The sequence below is a fragment of the Medicago sativa genome, chromosome 3, assembly GCF_051527215.1.
Source record: "Medicago sativa cultivar Bolivia chromosome 3, Bolivia_mono, whole genome shotgun sequence".
NCBI classification, from domain to species: Eukaryota; Viridiplantae; Streptophyta; class Magnoliopsida; order Fabales; family Fabaceae; genus Medicago; species Medicago sativa.
The window spans coordinates 14,769,175-14,788,365 of NC_140751.1; the positions used below are offsets into that span (position 1 = coordinate 14,769,175).

General features: G+C 31.3%; 2 protein-coding genes across 16 annotated transcripts in view; both read right to left on the minus strand.

Moving 5' to 3' along the window:
• Positions 1-10,706, minus strand: part of LOC146935993 (putative disease resistance RPP13-like protein 1) — a 60,397-nt gene extending 49,691 nt beyond the window's left edge. For 6 of the 13 annotated variants that reach the window (XM_085751000.1, XM_085751001.1, XM_085750998.1 and 3 more), the window contains exons 1-5: positions 10,578-10,706; positions 10,408-10,467; positions 4,053-7,607; positions 3,846-3,941; positions 3,341-3,424 (exon numbers count right to left, since the gene is read on the minus strand). In XM_085751000.1, the coding sequence (XP_085607126.1) occupies positions 4,104-7,595 (3,492 nt within the window). In that variant the 5' untranslated portion in view covers positions 7,596-7,607; positions 10,408-10,467; positions 10,578-10,706 and the 3' untranslated portion in view covers positions 3,341-3,424; positions 3,846-3,941; positions 4,053-4,103. Of the gene's footprint in view, positions 1-983; positions 1,333-1,437; positions 1,501-1,651; positions 1,868-2,353; positions 2,481-2,564; positions 3,474-3,845; positions 3,942-4,052; positions 7,608-10,407; positions 10,468-10,577 lie in introns of those variants that run through there. The other 7 variants (XM_085750993.1, XM_085750991.1, XM_085750994.1 and 4 more) reach the window with 7 other exon arrangements.
• LOC146935995 (putative disease resistance RPP13-like protein 1) overlaps positions 1-10,706 on the minus strand; it is a 60,397-nt gene extending 49,691 nt beyond the window's left edge. For 2 of the 3 annotated variants that reach the window (XM_085751025.1, XM_085751024.1), the window contains exons 1-2: positions 10,578-10,706; positions 10,408-10,467 (exon numbers count right to left, since the gene is read on the minus strand). The gene's annotated coding sequence lies outside the window, so the exon portion shown is untranslated. The remainder of the gene's footprint in view (positions 1-10,407; positions 10,468-10,577) is intronic. The other variant, XM_085751026.1, reaches the window with a different exon arrangement.
• Positions 10,707-19,191: the final 8,485 nt, after the last annotated feature.

A 19,191-nucleotide genomic window follows, 5' to 3' on the forward strand; every position in this document is an offset into this window, starting at 1 on the left:
TATTGATTTATGATATTCCAACACAATTGGTTGTATTTTGTCAAAAAAAACATAATTGATTGTAATAATAATAAAAAATTGGTAGAAAAAGGAAAAAAAAGGTTATTACGGACCCCATGACCAAGTAATTGCATGTGCCCCACACACACTATGGTGTATTGACTATTAACAACAGCGCGTAAGACTTTCCTTACATCCCCATTGATTGCATTTTATGTCACATCTAAAGAAATGAGAAATTACCACTTAGTCTAGTTATTTTGGCCCCTTAATAATGTATAATGAGATATGAGTAATCAAAATATTGAAATTTTGAAATATTCTTTGATTGTGTATTTGATTGGTTAAAATAGTTTCTGACATTAAAATAATCTATACATTTTTTATCCAAATTTTTAATCAGCTTTTCAAACACAATAGTGACACATGTATTATAAAAATGACATAATTTAAAATGAAACATAAAATAAATATAAAGACACATGATACAAATTTTCAATAATTTAACATTTTTATTAATTGATCAATAATTTCATAATACATTTGCATTAACTTAATTTTTATTACAACAAACTATTAAACACCTAATGTGAAATTTGTGGTACAAGAAGATGGAGGGAGAAGGAGAATAAAGTTTGTCAACCCTCTCGCACATCCTCAGATGGGAGAGGAGGGGTAAAGCTAAATTTGTAGCATGTGAATTTGTAGAGTGGGACATTGTTCTATGACCATTTATATTATCCTATGAGAGGATTTTTTTGTATGAAAGGCCAATCATGGAACATTGTCACCATGAACACTACTATAAAATTGAAGGAAGGAATGTGAGATGAAATGATAATTTATGAAGAATGGGTGAATATTTATTGGAGGAATTTGTGAAAAGGGTCAGCATGAAGTGTTACGGTCATGGGACTCAAAAATATGGTAAGAGCTTCGAGGGAAGAGTCTCTCTCCTATTTTTTTAATATGTCAACAGAGAGTCACAATCACAAGTATAATTCTCTTACTTTTAATATGGCAGACCAGAATGTTATCAACCACAAGAATTTAATTTAAATCACAATGCAAGTTAACATTTTGTCTTGCTACTCCTAGTTTCCTCGATCCATGATCATTAGGCATATTCCATCATAACGCCCCATTACATTACCCATTTAATGGTTTTCCAACAAAACCGGGAAGCCAAAACTCAGCTGCAAATTTAAACTTTGAACTGTCTTCTTAACATGTTAATCTTGTAGTTTCAGCATCAGTATGGTACCAAAGCAACCAAATTGAGAAAGACTTCTCATGGGAAAAAATTATCTACAACCTCGAATATTCAGGGCACTGCAGAATAAGAAGTATGTTAGAAAGGATATGTTGGTTCATCGTATATATAATCTTACAAAACAATAAAAAAGTGTATACATAAAGTAATATTTGCACAATTACCAGAACAGTCTTAATTTGGTTTTAAGGTATTCAGCAGAGGTTGAAATTTGAATATTCGGCAACCTACAATATAGAATGAATTCTAAGTACACAAACCAAATTATGATAAGTAGGGACTACCCTTTTTATTGACCAAAGTACAAAGTGAGCATTTTGAAAATATATTTGAAGTCTTAATTGCAGAGTAGGTCATTAGAAATAGAATGGTTCTCACTTTCACCATATCAGTGGTTGATGAAGCTCAGATGGGATTTGAACTCCCGGAATCCCAAAGAGCGCTCAAGTCCAATAAGCCTTCTTCTCTTGCCAACTGATAGACTCTTACAAAGAGAATCAAACATTTTCCTCAAAAACATCTTTGTGAAGACCTATCATGACATGAGAAGCTGAATGGTTAGGTAGCTCTAACCAGCAGGAGCCATCATTCAATCTGCAAAGAGCAATGCACATGGGTCAGAGAACTTTCACGGAGTGGCTCGAGAGAGATATGACCGATGCAAATATCTGATCAATGGTATGCGAAAACACCAACCAAAACTAGTTGTGAATACAGAACAGGAATCAAATCTAAATGGATGTCAATGAATATAGAGAATTGACCAAAGAAATACCATGACCCAACTAATCATATGGAAAATGATACTGAAACTAAATAAATGTACTAAAATATACTTTTACATCTGATATATAGGCTCGGTATGTTGACTTCTCATGTAGGTATCATTTGCATAGTCTTCCCAAAAAATTGATTTGTTCATCCTCAAATTCGGACACTAAAACAGCTGAAAGTGAACTGAAATTTATTTTTCACCACTTAATTCTTACTCCCCTCTGTATGTTACATGCATTTTTCTAATTTCCTGTTTTCATCTACTCAATTAAGTGTGGCCGAAGAATGCTGTGAGCAAGTACTTACCATCGGTATAAAGCTCTGAGCATGTCTGATACAAATTATGCCTTTCAATGTGCAAGATCAACTCCCTGGCTTCCTTCAGTCCTTGATATAAAGCTGTCTCAATGGTTTTGATAATTATGCCATCCAGCTGCATTTTTCAAAGTAAAATACATCTCATTATTCAAATTAGCATTATTTAAAAACTTCTAAAACAATTTTATTTGAAAGAAACCTTTATAAGTCGCAACCTTCAAAGTAAAATGTATTTCATGATTGTTTTCATAAGACAATAAAAAACAGATAATTAACGTTAAAGAGCCCAAAAAAGGGTCCTACAATGTGATTCAGATTGCCACTACTACTCTTCAAAAAAGTAAAAGAATAAAGATTCAGATATTCACCAATAGTCAAAGTATCCATATGTTGGATCCATAACTTGGTCTTGCTAGCACTATGTGGCGGAGGGATTAACATATATAAATTCGTCAATCTCCACATAAGGGATGTGACTAATTGTAAAAAGGGACACAGTCAGAAGAATAACAACGGGGAAATTTGCTTTTTATTTGGAAACAATATTTTTAGTAAAGCCAGGGATTGATCTCTTACTTATGAATAAGTGAACATAAAAGTATTCTATTAAAAAATAAATACATGTTATAATAGACAACATTATATTTTCTAATCTCAAATACATGATTCATTATAATGCTTGAAAACAAGCCGTTTAATATACTCCATGAAAATTTGTTGCAGACAACTTTGTACAACAGTTTGGTGAAAAATGTTTCATTATAATGCTTGAATACAAATTGTAACCACATGGATATAATTCACATGCAGTAAGTGAAAAGGAATTGAGCAAATACATAGAATCCAAACCACCTTAGGAGCAAAGGAACAAAGTTTCATCATTCAACTTTTATTAGAAAATTACATATCAATCATGTTGTAGTAAATACCAGCTTTGGCGAAAGAAATCAAAAACACGTCATTATATCCAAATACCTCTGATTAGGCAAAGAGTTTCTTTAAACATTGAGCAAATCCCGTTGAAGCCATGGAATGAGAAAATGTGGTTATAGCAGCATGCTGTGAAGACCATTTTTAATTAAAGTTTAAACTTATTAAACATAGTGTTCTGTTTTTTGTAAAAAAAATAAAAAATAAAAATAAAATGGCAGTTAGTATTCTTTGGTTGCTTGAAAAATAAATAATTGTTAGTATTTTCTGGCTTCAAAACTGAAATTAGAGAATCTATAAATTCTATGTCATGTAAAATATGAAATTGGAGAATCTATAAATTCTATGGCATGCAAAATATGAAATTAGAGAATCTATAAATATGAATATATCATATCTAAATGAGAAAATTGTCAATAATGAGCTTGCCATAAGGACTAATGGTTTGGAAAAATGAGAAAAACTGTTTCAATCACAACAATAAAAAAAAAATTAAAAATAAACTAGTTAGCAAATGAGTTGTAGATTCTCCACATAGGCAGTAATTTACCTGAAGAGGAAGAATATGTGCTGGGAACTCCATTGATGTAAAAGCTATAAATATATATATCTGACTAGAAATTGAATCACCACACTCCAATTTAGCCTGGGAAAAAAATTGAAATCAGAAAATAAGAATATAAAAAAAGGGAAATAAAATTAAGAAGAATAACAAAGATATTTGATGCGATTGTTTGTATAAAGAATATGTTCGCACCTTCATACAAACGTGGGACCCACAATTGGACTGTGCGGTGGGATTAACATCTCATTTCTGCATCATTCCGTCAATCCTCACATCAGAGATGTGACTAATTGTATGCCAACGCTCTCCTCCCTCCTTTTCATACTTCTCCTTTATTATTGGACAATTGAAAATATACAATTCAGAAAGGGAGTTGGGTAGAGCCTCCTTCTCTGGCAAGCTCTCAAGACTAGGACAGTTGATAATATACAGTTGTTTGAGAGATTTGAGGTGGAGAAAACCCTTGTTGTTCATTATTCTTAGCTTTGAACAATTTTCCAACCAAAGAGACTCAAGAGTTGGTGGCAGCAGATTCTCCTCTGGGAAGGACTCCACATTTTCAAACTCATCACTAACAAAGAACCGTTTCAAGGAATTGAGTTGGAACAAACCCCACTCCTCTCTTGAACCAATCAGTTTTGGACAATTCTCTATATAAAGCAAACTCAAGTTGGAAGGCAAACCACCCATTGGAAACGATTCCAGCTCTGGACAATCGTACAGATACAGATAACGAAGTTTGGTGAACAAGTGTAGTGATAAAGGCAAGGAGGAGGAGCCCCATCCTTTTATTGAAAGTCGACAAAGAGAATTATAGCAACGTAAATCCAAAGAAGGACATTTCACAGAGCCACTCCAATCCAACCCCAACTCTTCAAGAAAGGGAAAATTGATTAAATTTTGGTCCAGGGAGAACTCGGTGTACCGATTTCTCAGAAGGAGTAACTTTTTCAGGCTCGTCGGCAATTCATTTACCAAAATTCTATCACATTTCTGTATATCTAACTCTATCATATTATCACCCTTGGGAATCGATGCCTCCAACTTGTTGCAATCACTAATCTCCAATTTTTGTAAAGAAGGAAAGTGTTGAGGCAGAGCTCTTTTCAATTTGGGACAATTTCTTATAGAAATCTCTTTAAGCAAAGGAAACCCTTCAAGACACAACCACTCCTCCCAATTGTTCATCTTCTCAAATTCCAAAACTTTAAGGGACAAGAAAGGAACATTTGTTAAATTGTTACCATAAATCTCTTCACCAATGATCTTTATTCCATCACAGTCTGAAATAGAAAGGTTCTGGAGAAAGGGGAGCGTCCCAAGTGGTGGCAACAAAGAACATAATCCACAACCCTTTAGTTTAAGAGATACTAAGTTGGGTAAATGACAACCCCTTAGCCAATTTGGAAAGCTATTACCTTTGTATTGTGAGACAGTAAGCATCTTCAAGTTGCTATTTGGTTGAAGAGCCTCCAAGACAGATACATTGCATTCAATTGTTGAGCCATCCATTTCTTTTCTTCCGCCATCAAACTTCATATGTAATTCTTCTAAATGCTTCTTATCTTTTAAATTGGCCGTCACAGCATCTGCAGGATCAATCACATTACCCAACCCTTCAATATGAATTGTTCCATGAATATGGTTTAGTTTTGCCAACTCTTTAAGATCAGATCCATTCTGCTCTTCCACAATAAAATATGACAGGGTTTGAAGATTGGTTTGTTTTCCCATATGCTTTGGCATCTTCTTTATTCTTCTAGTGCCTCTATAATCACTTGGGAGTTCAAGATGACGTAAATTGATGAGTTCGGAAAAATTTGAAGGGAGCTCTGTCAATTCATCACAGCCTTCCAACAAGAGTGTTTGCAAATTATACAACATACAAATGGTATCAGGTAAGCTTGTAATCTTATTGTAAGAAAGGTCTAGATAACGCAAAAGTTTTAAATTGCTTATCTCATCAACTAGCTCTAGGAGATAACATGATCTAAATGACAACATGCGCAAACATTTTAGTCTTGAAAACAGATCATGTTGCACACTGTTGCTTATCGACACACTCTTGTTGTCTATTAGTATCAGACTTCGTAGTCCCTTCAGCTCACATATTGGCTCTAGTAATTTATCAACAAAATTTGATTGAAGAGAGAACCGAATATGACGCGTCCTTTCAAGGCTACCTTCCACCATAGCACCCTTTATTTGCTTACAAAATTCTCCTGACACTGATTTGGATAAATCATTGACAAGATCATGCATGAAATAGGTCTTCCAATGTGATATTTGGAAAAATGAAATTGACTCAAGATCACTGAAAATTTCATTACCTAACTCTTCTTCTCTTTTGTCTCTTCCGCAACACTTCAACAAACCTTCTGCCATCCAAAGCCTGATCAATCCATCTTTTTTAAATACATAACCCTTGGGAAAAATGGAACAATAGGCAAAACAACGCTTCTGATTGGAAGGGAGATTGTGGTAACTCAATCTCAGCACTGGGTTAATTTTGTTGTCCCCATCTAATAATTGCCACATATCAGTCTCCAATATCTCAGACCATTCATGTTGAGAAAATTTTCTTCGCAATAGTTGCCCCAATGTTTTTACAGCTAAAGGCAACCCTCCACACTTGTCCACTATTTTCCTGCCAATTGATTCAAGATCTTGATGTTCACACACATTCTTGCCATGAAAAGCATGTTTCACAAATAAACTCCAACAATCGTTTTTCTCCAATTGCTTTAAATCAAATAACTTGGTGGAGTTCAGGACATGATGTGCTACGTTATTTTCACGTGTTGTCACGATAATCTTACTTCCAGAAGATCCGTGGTTAAGCGGACGTAGTAACTTCTCCCAACATTCTGCATCCCCATTCCAGATATCATCTAAAACAAGCAAGTACTTCTTTCCCATTAGCTTGTCTTGGAGTTGTAGTTGGAGTAGATTCCAGTCTTCACCATCTGCTTGAAATTTAAATGAGTTGAGAATTGCTTTGGTGAGTCCAACAACATCGAAAGATTCTGAAACATAGACCCATGCTTTAAGTTCAAAATGCTCCTTTATAATGTTGTCGTTGTACACAAGCTGAGCAAGGGTGGTTTTCCCCATCCCTCCTAAACCGACTATGCTGATTATTGGAACTTGGTTGCCACTGTCGTTGCCTGCAAGTAACAACTTGATTATCTTGTCCTTATCATCATCTCTACCATACATGCTTGACTCATCCACGAGAGTTGTAGATGACATTCTTTTAGAAGGTTTCCAGCTGACTAAACCTTCATTACTAGCATAAGGACCTTCTCCCAATCCCAACTCTTTCTTTTGCTTTGCAAGAAGTTCTAGTTTGTCCAGTTGTTCATTGAGCCTAGATTCAAATGGATTTCCAGTTAAAGCTGAAACCAAACCCAATAAATTGGTGGTAAGTGGTTCAGATTCAGCTTTCAGCTTATTTATCATTGCATCAGTAGAAATCTCATCCAATAGTTGGTCTGCTTCATAAACAACATGTTTAAGTTCATCAAGCCACTTCTTCACAAGTGGGATTTGGTACTGCTTTATCTCTGCTTCGTCCAGTACTAGGTCGATAGAATCAAGTGCAGTATGAAGTTCTTTCACAAGGTCATCAACATTGTTACTACCAAAGTAGTCTCTGATAACAACGGAAGCCAACTTCTCAATAATAACTTGAAAGGAAGACTGAAGAAATGCCCCACCTACCAATTCTGCCATGATATATTGAGCCTGAAACAAGAATGTGTTATTTCTGTCAAGTAAAATTAAATGAAACAAGAATTATATATATATGCATAATAATAACGAAACAAGAGTCATACAATATGCTTCTAATTATGATTAACTTAACAATGGGTGATTTATGTAAAAAAAAAATAAACAAAAAACAATGAGTATTTTTAGTTTCTTAGAAAAAGGCTTAAATGCATTTTTAGTCCCTTTATTTTAGAAAAGAATGAAGTTTTGGTCTCCCTATTTCAAAAATTGAGTTTTGGTCCCCTTATTTAACATTTTCAGAATTTTGGCCTTACATCCCATATTTTGTTCATTTTTTTATGATGTGGGTTATTCATTTATGAAATAATAACACTTATTAGACCATACTGAATATCTATGTCAACAAAAATATGTCTAACAAGCATTGTCATGTCATAAATGAATAAGTAAAATCATAAAAAACATAAAATGACCAAAAACGAGATGTGGGACTGAAATTCCCAAAAAAGGTAAAATAGGGGTAAAAAAAAATCATTTTTGAAATATGGACACCAAAACTTCAAATTTCTTTTTTTGAGAATAGGAGCACCAAAAGTATGTTTAAGCCATTATGGATTGTTCCTACCAGTTGAGTTAAGCCCACGAGGACATAAATTTTCTCGGTTACAAATAGGGGAGAATTTTCGTTTTAATTGCATTAATAAGTAGGTATGATTATATTTACTTACCTCAATGATATATTTTCAGTTACTGCAAATAAATTTATTTGTTAAAAGATTATCACGTGGTTCATTAATTTATTTCATCTTAATTTGACACTTCCTATCTCTATAACAACAACATAAAGAATTTTCAGTTTAGCAATTAGTTTTTTACAAATGACTTAATATAAAAATCAGTAATAGACAAATTTGACTGCTTGAAGTTTCGTCAACTCAACCTTTTTAAATAATTATTGTCATTTTCCTTTCAAAAAAAACAATTATTGTCATTTTTTATTTTCTTGGTATTATTTCAATTTCTATTTATATAAGTAAAATAATCCTTAAATTTTAAAATGTAAGACTTTTGTTTTTGAAGAAAAAGATGTAATATAGACTTTTAAATAATCCTTAAATTTTTTTATATGACAATTTTAGATTTTATAAAGGCTGGCTCATCTCAGACTTCAGACCACTATCTACATTATAATTAAAGAGAACTTCAAAACTAAGTAACCATTTTAGATTGGATTGAAATTTTAATAAGTTAAGATAACTTATATTTAATTAAATTGATAAGAAAAAACGAATTCAAAAAAACAATTGATGAATTAAACCAAAATATATATATATATATATATATATATATATATATATATATATATAATAAAAACAGATAGTTCGGTGGCCAATTTTTGAAGGATGCTTTTCTGCAAATGAGTTTTTTTTAAGAAACAAATGAGTTTTTCTAGACAAAAAAGGAACAAATGAGTTGAAAGTTAACATTTTACCGACACTTAATATTAAACTTATAAAAAAATTCTAACGTTTGTTGAACAATGATATTTGTACATCCATTTCATGACAACTTTAGTGATAACCTTGCTTTTCTTTCTTCTTATTGGTCAAAAACAATGGAGTGAGAAAAAGGAAGAGAGAGGATAAGACCATCATGTGAGTATGAGAGAGAGAAAGTTGTACAAAAGTTGTCACAAATTAGTTGTACAAATATCATTTCTCTATTTAAAAAGATGTCTTGTTAATGAGTGTCATGACTCATGATACACTCTTTAAGTATTTATAGTTAATTCCTCAAAAAAAAATTATAGTTAAGAAATTATTTATTGAAAAAGTTTGATGCTAAAATTTCTGATGAATCGAATACATAAGTTTTCATTAAAACTTACTATCTAAAGTCTTTAAGAAATGCCTTTAAAACATTCGCTAACATTTATGTTTGTCCCATGTATGACTTTTATAATAAATTATAATTAATATATATTAAAACATTCTATTTAATTTTTATTTAGAAGAAAAAATATAAATTAATTGATTAATGATAAACGGTTGACTCGTATGAATTATAAGTTGGGTTAAATATGTTTTTGGTCCCTATAAATATACCAATTTTTCATTTAGTCCCTCTAAAAATTTCCTTCAACTTTTAGTCCCTATAAAATTTTCCATCTTCATTTTTGGTCCCGCTTTTAAAGTAAACTCATATGTAGAGTACATATTTTTGAATAAAATTTTGCAGAAAAATTCATAATATTATAAGAATCTCTCCAAAAAAAAATTAGAATTTTTTAACAAAACATGAATTTAATATGAATTTTTATATGTTTGACGGTTAAAAATTCATAATTAATTTATGTTTTGTTAAAAAATTCTAATTTTTTGGGGGAATTTTTTTTACAATATTCTACACATTTCTGCACAATTTCATTAAAAAATACAAAAATTAACTTAAAAATAGGGACCAAAAGTAGTGATTGAAAATTTTTTAGTGACTAAAAGTTGAAGGAAAATTTTAGAGAGACTAAAACGAAAAGTTGATATATTTATAGGACCAAAAACATATTTAACCCTTATAAGTTTTCAGCTACACTTTTAAGTGACTGATCTGCAGATACACGTGATACACATAATATTAATAAGATAGTAGTATAATTGAAAAATAATAATGAATTAACATCCACCCCTCAAAAAAATTAATTAACATGACATAAAAAATTGAAAGTAACACAGTTTGGTATAAGCTTGTCACTTATTTTGGAATGGATCCCGTAACATAATTTAAAAAGATTAACTTGAGTTAACAAGATATTTACCTGAAAGTGTGAGAACAAACAAACTAAGATCTTTGTCAAAAAATAACACCAAACTGAGATCTGCCAAGTGAAGAGAGAGTGAGTTGAGAGTGTGCATAAAAATTAGAGAGATTTAGAAGCAATATAAAATATGTCAAATATAAAATATATATGTTGAAAGGAGAAATTACTTGAAAGTGTGTGTGGAACAAACAAAGTGAAGAACTTGATAAATCTCCCAAAGAAAGACTTAGAGGAAGCACAACAAGATATCAATGATGAAGTTTCATATGGAAGAGAAAGTAAGATGTAGATAATGTAGCTTTTTTATCAACTGATTGAACATATATGGCCACCTTCTCTCCACTTGCAAGGAAAAAACAAGTTGCCTTTTTCTTTTATTTATTTTTATTATGTGTTCGAATTTGTATAATTAGATGGTTTTCAATCCAATAATTATTATATAATTTTTTTTAGTATCTTTAACCAGTATCTTAGGAGTTAGCATTTCTCATATAATTGTCCTTTATAAATAAGGGTTTTGTTAACCAGTGCCGCCGGGACTGGTTAAGGAAGCCAAAAGAGGAAATTTTAAATAAAAAAACATACTTTTTCAACTTTCAATGCACCGATTACACATCTCTCAATGCAAATCCTACTATATTTGACCCTTAACCAGTGTCCCAGGGCACTAGTTAACATTTTCCTATAAATAAATATATTCAATATTGATTTATGATATTCCAACACAATTGCTTGTATTTTGTCAAAAAAACATAATTGATTGTAATAATAAAAAAAATTGATAGAAAAAGGTAAAAAAGAAGTTACTACGGACCCCATGACCAAGTAATTGCATGTGCCCCACACACACTATGGTGTATTGACTATAAACAACACGCGTAGGACTATTGATTGCATTTTATGTCACATCAAAAGAAGAAATGAGAAAGAGTAATGATATTTTGACATCCGTTTAATGACAACTTTGTTGACAACCTTGTTTTTCTCACTTCTTATTGGTCAAAAACAATGGAGAGAGAAAAAGGAAGAGAGAAGATAACAACATCATGTGAGTATGAGAGAGAAAGTTGTCCAAAAGTTGTCAAAAAGTGGTTGTCAAAATATCATTTCTCAATGAGAAATTACCACTTAGTTTAAAAAGATAATTAGAGCCATAGTTATTTGGGTCTTGTTAACGAGTGCTCCCGGAGCACTCTTTAAGCATTATAAATTTAATAATTATTCTTTTAAAAAGTCAACTGTTATAATTTTCAATACATTCAATACACAACTTTTCATTAAAAACTTACTATTTAAAGGGTTTAAAGAATGCCCCGGGGGAACTCTATAACATTTCCCTAGTTATTTTAATGTATAATGAGATATGCGTAATCACAGTATTGAAATTTTAAAATATTGTGTATTTGATTGGTTAAAATAATTTCTGACGTTAAAATAATTTATACATATTGTCATTAACTCTTTTTATATAGAGATTGACATGATGGTAAGTAAGTACTTATACAATCCGAATATTTTTTTTATCCAAATTTTTAATCAGCTTTTCAAACACAGTAGTGACATGTATTATAAAAATGATATAATTTAAAATGAAAAAATAAAATAAATATAAAGATACATGGTACAAATTTTCAATAATTTAACATTTTTATTAATTGATCAATAATTTCATAATACATTTACATTAACTTAATCTTTATTACAACAAACTAGGGGTGTTCAAAACCGAACCAACCCAATAGAAAAATCACAAAACAACCCAATCCAAACCAAAACTGCAAAAAATCGCACTTGGTTCGGATGAATTCGGATGACTTTTGCACTGAACCGGGCGGTTCGGTTCGGTTTGCGGTTTGCATCTCAGCAACCGAACCAAATCAAACCAAACAGCAAGAATAATGAATATTACTTAAATATGTACTAGCCCAATTACATAGCTCAAGAATAATCTCTTTTGATTCGATTTTTCCATCGTTGCACCATCAGGTTCGATTATAATTCCTTTCCATCTCTTTCAATTCATTTCCATTGATGAATTTGTTTTCTTTACTTCCCAATAATTTGTTTCATGCTTATGTTTCTTCTTAATTTTACCTATTTTGATATAAGTTTTACCTAATATTTTATCATATAAACATCAAAATAAAATGTCTTGTGTTTATTTTGTAACAAGTTGGCAATATTAGAGTTAATGTAATATTTTTTTATCTCGCGATAAACCGCACAAACCGAACCAATCCAAACCGCATTGGTTTGGTTTGGTTTGGTTTGGATGACTTTTTAAAAATCAACCGAACCAAACCAAACCGCATGCTTTTCTATCTCGCGGTTTGGATGACTTTTTTGTTCAAAACCGCACCGCGAACACCCCTACAACAAACTATTAAACACCTAATGAAATTTGTGGTACAAGAAGATGGAGGGAGAAGGAGAAAAAAGTTTGTCAACCCTCTCGCACATCCTAAGATGGGAGAGGAGGGGTAAAGCTAAATTTGTAGCATGTGAATTAGTAGAGTGGGACATTGTTCTATGGCCATTTATATTATCCTTAAAATATGAGAGGATTTTTTCTATGAAAAGTCGATCGTGGAACATTATCACCATGAACTCTACTATAAAATGGAAGGAAAGAATTGTGAATATATGCCTTGACAGGAACACTTTAGTTTTAATGATTGACAAATGAAGTCCTAGAAGAACAACAATGCAAAAAGCCGAAAAGAAGATTCAAGCTTTCTAGTCTTGAATTTTATTTTTATTTATATTAGGACTTTATGTAAGTAGTAGAAAAAGCTCTCATGAAAATAAATCACACATTCACAATAATTTTCATCTAAAATGATTTTGCATGAAAATATTTTTGACTAGAAAAACTATTTGATTTTGAAAATTGCATATTTTATTATGACTTTTAAAATCAATTTCATCATGTTTTTCTAAAGCCGTGATTTATACTTTTTACAATCAATTATGTCCTGCATCAATTTGAGCATCTTTATTAATGTTTCAAAATCATATATCATATCTTGATAAGTCTCACGCTAATGTTTTTAAATGGATCATGGAGAAATTGATCTTTTGATTCTACAATTTAATGTGGCAGAATTTCAACGGCTAATTCATTTAAATTGCATATAATGACATTAGTCATCTTAGGGCCTGTTTGGTTTGGCTTCTGAGAAGCAATTGTAGCCCAAAATCAATTCTCTACAGTGCCAAAAGCAATTATAGCCAAAAACAACGTGTTTGGTTCAGCTTTTCAGAATTGCTTTTATCCTCCAAAAGCAATTCTCCATGAAGCTACAAATCCTAGCTTCTAGCTTTTCTAGAATCAATTCTCCTTGAACAACGTGTATAGGTTTGTATATTTTATTATTACAACATGTTATTTTACTTTATTGCCCTTTATCAATTCTCATTCTTTATCAATTCTCCTTTAGCTATGTCTATTTTAGTAATTATACATTCAAAAGCAATTCTACATAATTGCATCCAAACATAAATCATTTTGTTTAATCAATTCTACATAATTGTATCCAAACATAAATCAATTCTCTCAGAATCAATTCTGTCAGAATCAATTCTATCAGAATCAATTCTCTCAGAATCAATTATATTCAAAGTTGAACCAAACGGGCACAGTGCAACAACGGCTAGCTTATTCATTTTTGTCACAACGGCCAATTTTTGTTTAATGCTCTTCATTCTCATTTTGCATTATAAATTGCCGTCCTATGCTGGCTTTTTGAACAACTAATTTTTTGCACTCAAACATTGTCAAAACTTATTATTCATACACTTGCTAATTTATTATCTTGAGAGCTTTTTTATACTACATAGTTGAGTACTTGTGCTTCAATTTGTTATATTTACACATTTGGTGTATTATTTAATTGTTGTAACTCTTATTTGTAATATCTCTTGGTTTTAGAGACTCTTCTACAAAGGATTGTTTTGTTTGGAGAGTGCTCGTTATTTGTAAAGGTTATCAGCTTATCCTAATTAAAAGCTTGAGCACTGAAAATCTCAAGGGACTTTTCCTTGGGGACTAGACTATAGGCCTGTTTGTTTTGGCTTTTCAGCAACAAGAAGCACTTCTACAAACCTCAAAAGTGGAAACTGAGTTTTCAATGTTGTTTGGTTTGGCTTTTCAGAATTGCTTTTATCCTCCAAAAGCAATTCTCCTTAAAGCTACAATTCCTAGCTTTTGGCTTTCCTGGAATCAATTCTACATTAAATTTAATATTTTAATTATTACAACCTATTATTTTCCTTTATTGCCCTTTAACAATTCTCCTTCGTTTTGCTTTGTAATTAATTTGATAAACCAAATTTAATCAGAAAACTTAACCAACCAAATTATCCCCCGAAAAATGTTTATGGTATTAGTTACCAAATTTTGGATTTTCCTTTACGGTGTCCCCATTCAGATTTACTGTATTTTTTCTTTTACCTTTCTTTTACGCTATATTTTATCATTTTTTGCAACTAATTCTAGTATTATTTAACTTAAATATGTTTTATCAAAAAATATAAAATATATGAACAAATATTTTGTAATATTGATCTACTTAAATTAGATAATATATCTACATTTAATATGCACATTTACTTGAATTTAGCTATGTCTATTTTAGTAATTATACATTCAAAAGCAATTTTGATAAAAAAAAACTATCCAAACAACATTCATTTTGTTTAATCAGTTCTGCATTATTGTATCCAAACATAAATCAATTCTCTCAAAATCAATTCTGTCAGAATCCATTCTACCAGAATCAATTCTGTCAGAATCAATTATATCCGAAGTTGAACCAAACACACACTTTTAGTGAGTAATTTATTTCCACTTTTAACTCCTGCAGATATCAAACTTATGTACATTGTTTGCCTTTACCTACCTTATTCCATGCCTTGTTGTTTTAGGCCGAACTAGTATAAACTTCTTGTGTCTTTTCTCCCATCCCTTTATCTCTTTTACTTTACTTGTCATTTATTTTATCTCACCGTATCTATTTTTATATTTATTTAAACCTTTTATAAGCACTTTATTTTAATTGGTTAAAACATTTTTTAAGTGTTTATTTTAAATCGTTTTCTAAAGAACACAATTCACCCCCCTCTTGTGTGTTTGAAGTCGCTTGTTCAACAAGAATGTGAGATGAAATGATAATTTGTGAAGGAGGAATGCTACGAACAGGCGTTTCCACACTTGCTCTTGAACACTTGCTCAATTATTGAGCCACGTCATTGATGTTCTTGGTCACCGACTGTTCAAGTTTTTTTTTTTTTTTTAATTTAAAATATCACCTAATTAAAACAAACAAGACACCCGTTCAACAAGATTTCTTCTCCATTATCTCTATTTCAAGAACGTTATCTTATTACCCAAAAAAACTTTACGTTGACATGAATTCACAACAATCTCTCTTATTGCGCCCATGTTAATTTATCGTGAAGGGTAGAGGTGAGGTGTTGGATTTTTTGACAAATGATATTGCGATTGATAAATCTAAAAACTCATATATTGATCTGTGTCCAAATTAGAAACTTTACCATTGGATTCCAAAAGTTAAATTCATAGATGGATCTGAATCACATGATACTTTGGATCTACATGCATGTGTGACCATGGGTGGTGGTGTACATGGTTATAAATGATGGAGAAGAGGTGTTGGCTTAGATGATTGAAGTGGGGATTTCGCGAGGATGGAATGGGTTGAGGGTGCAAGACGGTCCGCATGAAGTGTCAGCATGGGACTCAAAAATTTGGTAAGAGCATAAAGGGAGGAGTCTCTCTCTGACTCCTCTCCTCACTCTAAGTCTCTAGGGTATTTTTTTTTTCTTTCTAATTTGTCTTTAGTTATCATGAGTAACTAAACCTCATTTTGGTAGGGTTCTAATATAACTATTTTATTTGTTGGGTCTATTTAATTTGAGTATTTTTATTTAGTTATTTTATGAGGCATATTTAATTTTAATATTTTCTTATGCAAAGATCTTAATTCTTTCACATGACCTAAGACGCATCTGAGATAACGGTAATAATCACTCTAATTAGGGAGGTGAAATACCTAAGATAACATGAATAAATTACTTGAATTAGGAAGTATCTAAGATAATGGTGGACAACTACTCAAATTAGGGAAAGTGTCATATCTAGAAAAATGGTGAATGAACATAGAATTAGGCCAACATCCTAATCTCAACGTTGCATAGTAATTTTACGTTTTCATCCTTGGTAAGGTAGACGAGATAGGGTTACCCATTTGTAGAACTATCGAGAAGAGAAATTATGTTAACGTACTTATAAGATTCACAGAGAATGGAACATTTAGGATAAATTTAGGAACTCTAATTTAAGTCAATGTTTTAATTACCTCTGAGTGAGTAGGACCCCACCTAATTCTCCATAGGAAGGTGCATTATGCATATAGGATTGACGACCCTATAACTTTGACGTGCATATAACCTTAGGTGAATACGATGAAACTCAACAACTGGTGGAGAGGATAAAACCCCACCAACTCATCACTTAAATAGGTACCTGTTGGATATTTGTTTTTTGGCCTCATTTTTGCTAAATCAAATATACAAGCAAGATGTTGGACCAAATGTTTCAACATGTTGGCACGGTTCAGTGTGCCTTGATTATGTGCCATGTTTAACGCGCGCTTTATCTATTTAAGGAATCCACGCCTATTTACTTGTTGGCCAAGACACGTGATTTTGTCCAGAATCAGTTTTGTGATTATTTCCTAAAGTAGTGATAATATTTTTGGAATTCGTCAACATAAAACAAAGAGTGGTGCTAGCAACACTCTCTTTTGAACACTTTCTCTAATACTCACTCTCTTATTGGTTTAAATTATTGTGAGTCTACATTTTGAAAATAAAACTCACAAAAAGTGGTGGGATATACATGGATTCCATCCAATAAAAAAGTAGGTGCTAGAGAGAGTATTAAAAAATGAGTGTTGCTAGCATTCCTCTAAAACAAATCCAAAAATAAATCAAAAACCAAAACAAAATAAAAAGGGTAATGATTATTAATACAAATTGTCTACACACAAAAGCGAAGAATAGATCTGAATCCGTTGATTTTATTTCCATCTCCTCCATGTATTTCGCCCATTCCCTTTATTTGGACTTTGTTAACTTTTAGACCATCCACAATGGGGGGTTCTTCCCCTATTTAGCACCAAGCTAAATAATCACCCCCATTGTGACACCAATTAATTGGGTGCCTATAGAGATGAGTGTTTTTATAGACACCCTCTCTCTCCTATTACATATGGGTCCCAAATACATAATTAATAAGTAATGATATTTTGACATCCATTTGATGACAACTTTGTTGACAACCTTGTTTTTCTCACTTCTTATTGGTCAAAAACAATGGAGAGAGAAAAAGGAAGAGAGAGGGCAACAATATCATGTGAGTATGAGAGAGAAAGTTGTCCAAAAGTTGTCAAAAAGTGGTTGTCAAAATATCATTTCTCATAATTAATTGTGGATTTTTCATTATTCAATTACTCCCTCCGTCCCGCAATAGATGACCCATTTGAAAATGTGCAATTTTGACCTAACTTACTTTGACCGTATTTTTCGACTAATATACAAAGATAAATAATATCATATAAGATGTCGTTAAATTCGTCTCGATTAGTATTTTCAAAATATCAAATTTTCATAATTTTTTCTAATATATTATTCAAGATATTTAAGCTCAAAGTTATGCATTGGTATGCGTAATAAGGTCAATTGTGTCAAGTATTATGGGACGGAGGGAGTATTATATTATTTTAATAGTAAAAAAATAAATTAAATAATACTTACAAGTGTTATATTTAATGCGTACTCATATTTAATCGATAAACTATGAATTTTCAATGAAAGACTATTTTTTACTACATCAAATAATTTATTCATCTTAAAATTAAAAAAGAAATCAAGTGTTTGTATTATAATTTGATTTTTTTTCTTGTTTTAGTTTGTTTTTTTTGAATTATTAATAAAATTTTAAAAAATCACATTTTTCTTTTTTTATAGTTTATAATGAAATTAATTAATTCAATATTTCAAATTTATATAATTATGAATGAATGATAAATTATTGTTAAAATTTAATGATATATAGTTATTACTAAACTTCGATAGGAAGATTATACCAGAGAAGCTTTTGGTTTCTTAGTTATTCAAGAGCAACACATAGTATAAGTAGTTAATTACACTAGATACCTAGAAACAAAGGCTTCTTTTATAAGGTTACCTACAATCCATTCTTGGAACTAAGTTATAAATTCATAAATAAATATCATAAAAACAGACCATGAAAACCCTTAGTGTAATCAAACTGAAAGCATAAGATTATTGCATCATCCCAACAAAGGCTAAAAACCATAATGAAAATCAGCTCACCTCGTGAGTAAAGAAAAATCGGTCCAATTCAGAGCTAAATGCAAAAATAAAAATATAATCTGAGTGTAAATGTTCATCAACAAATAAAAGCTTAGTAGTGTAACATGTAGAAAAAGAATCATTGAACTGCATTACAGGGATATTATATATTAATAGTTAATAAAAAAGATGACATTAAGCAAAACCATATAATTTCTTCAAATCTTTGCATTTTTTCACATTCAAGTTCAAACTGGAGCACATAATAGTGACAAGCAGACAAAGGACGGGACAACTTTCAGCAACTAAACTAACTACATTGCAAAAACCAAACCAGAAATATTGTCCTTCAAAAAAAAAAAATGATATTACTAGGACCCA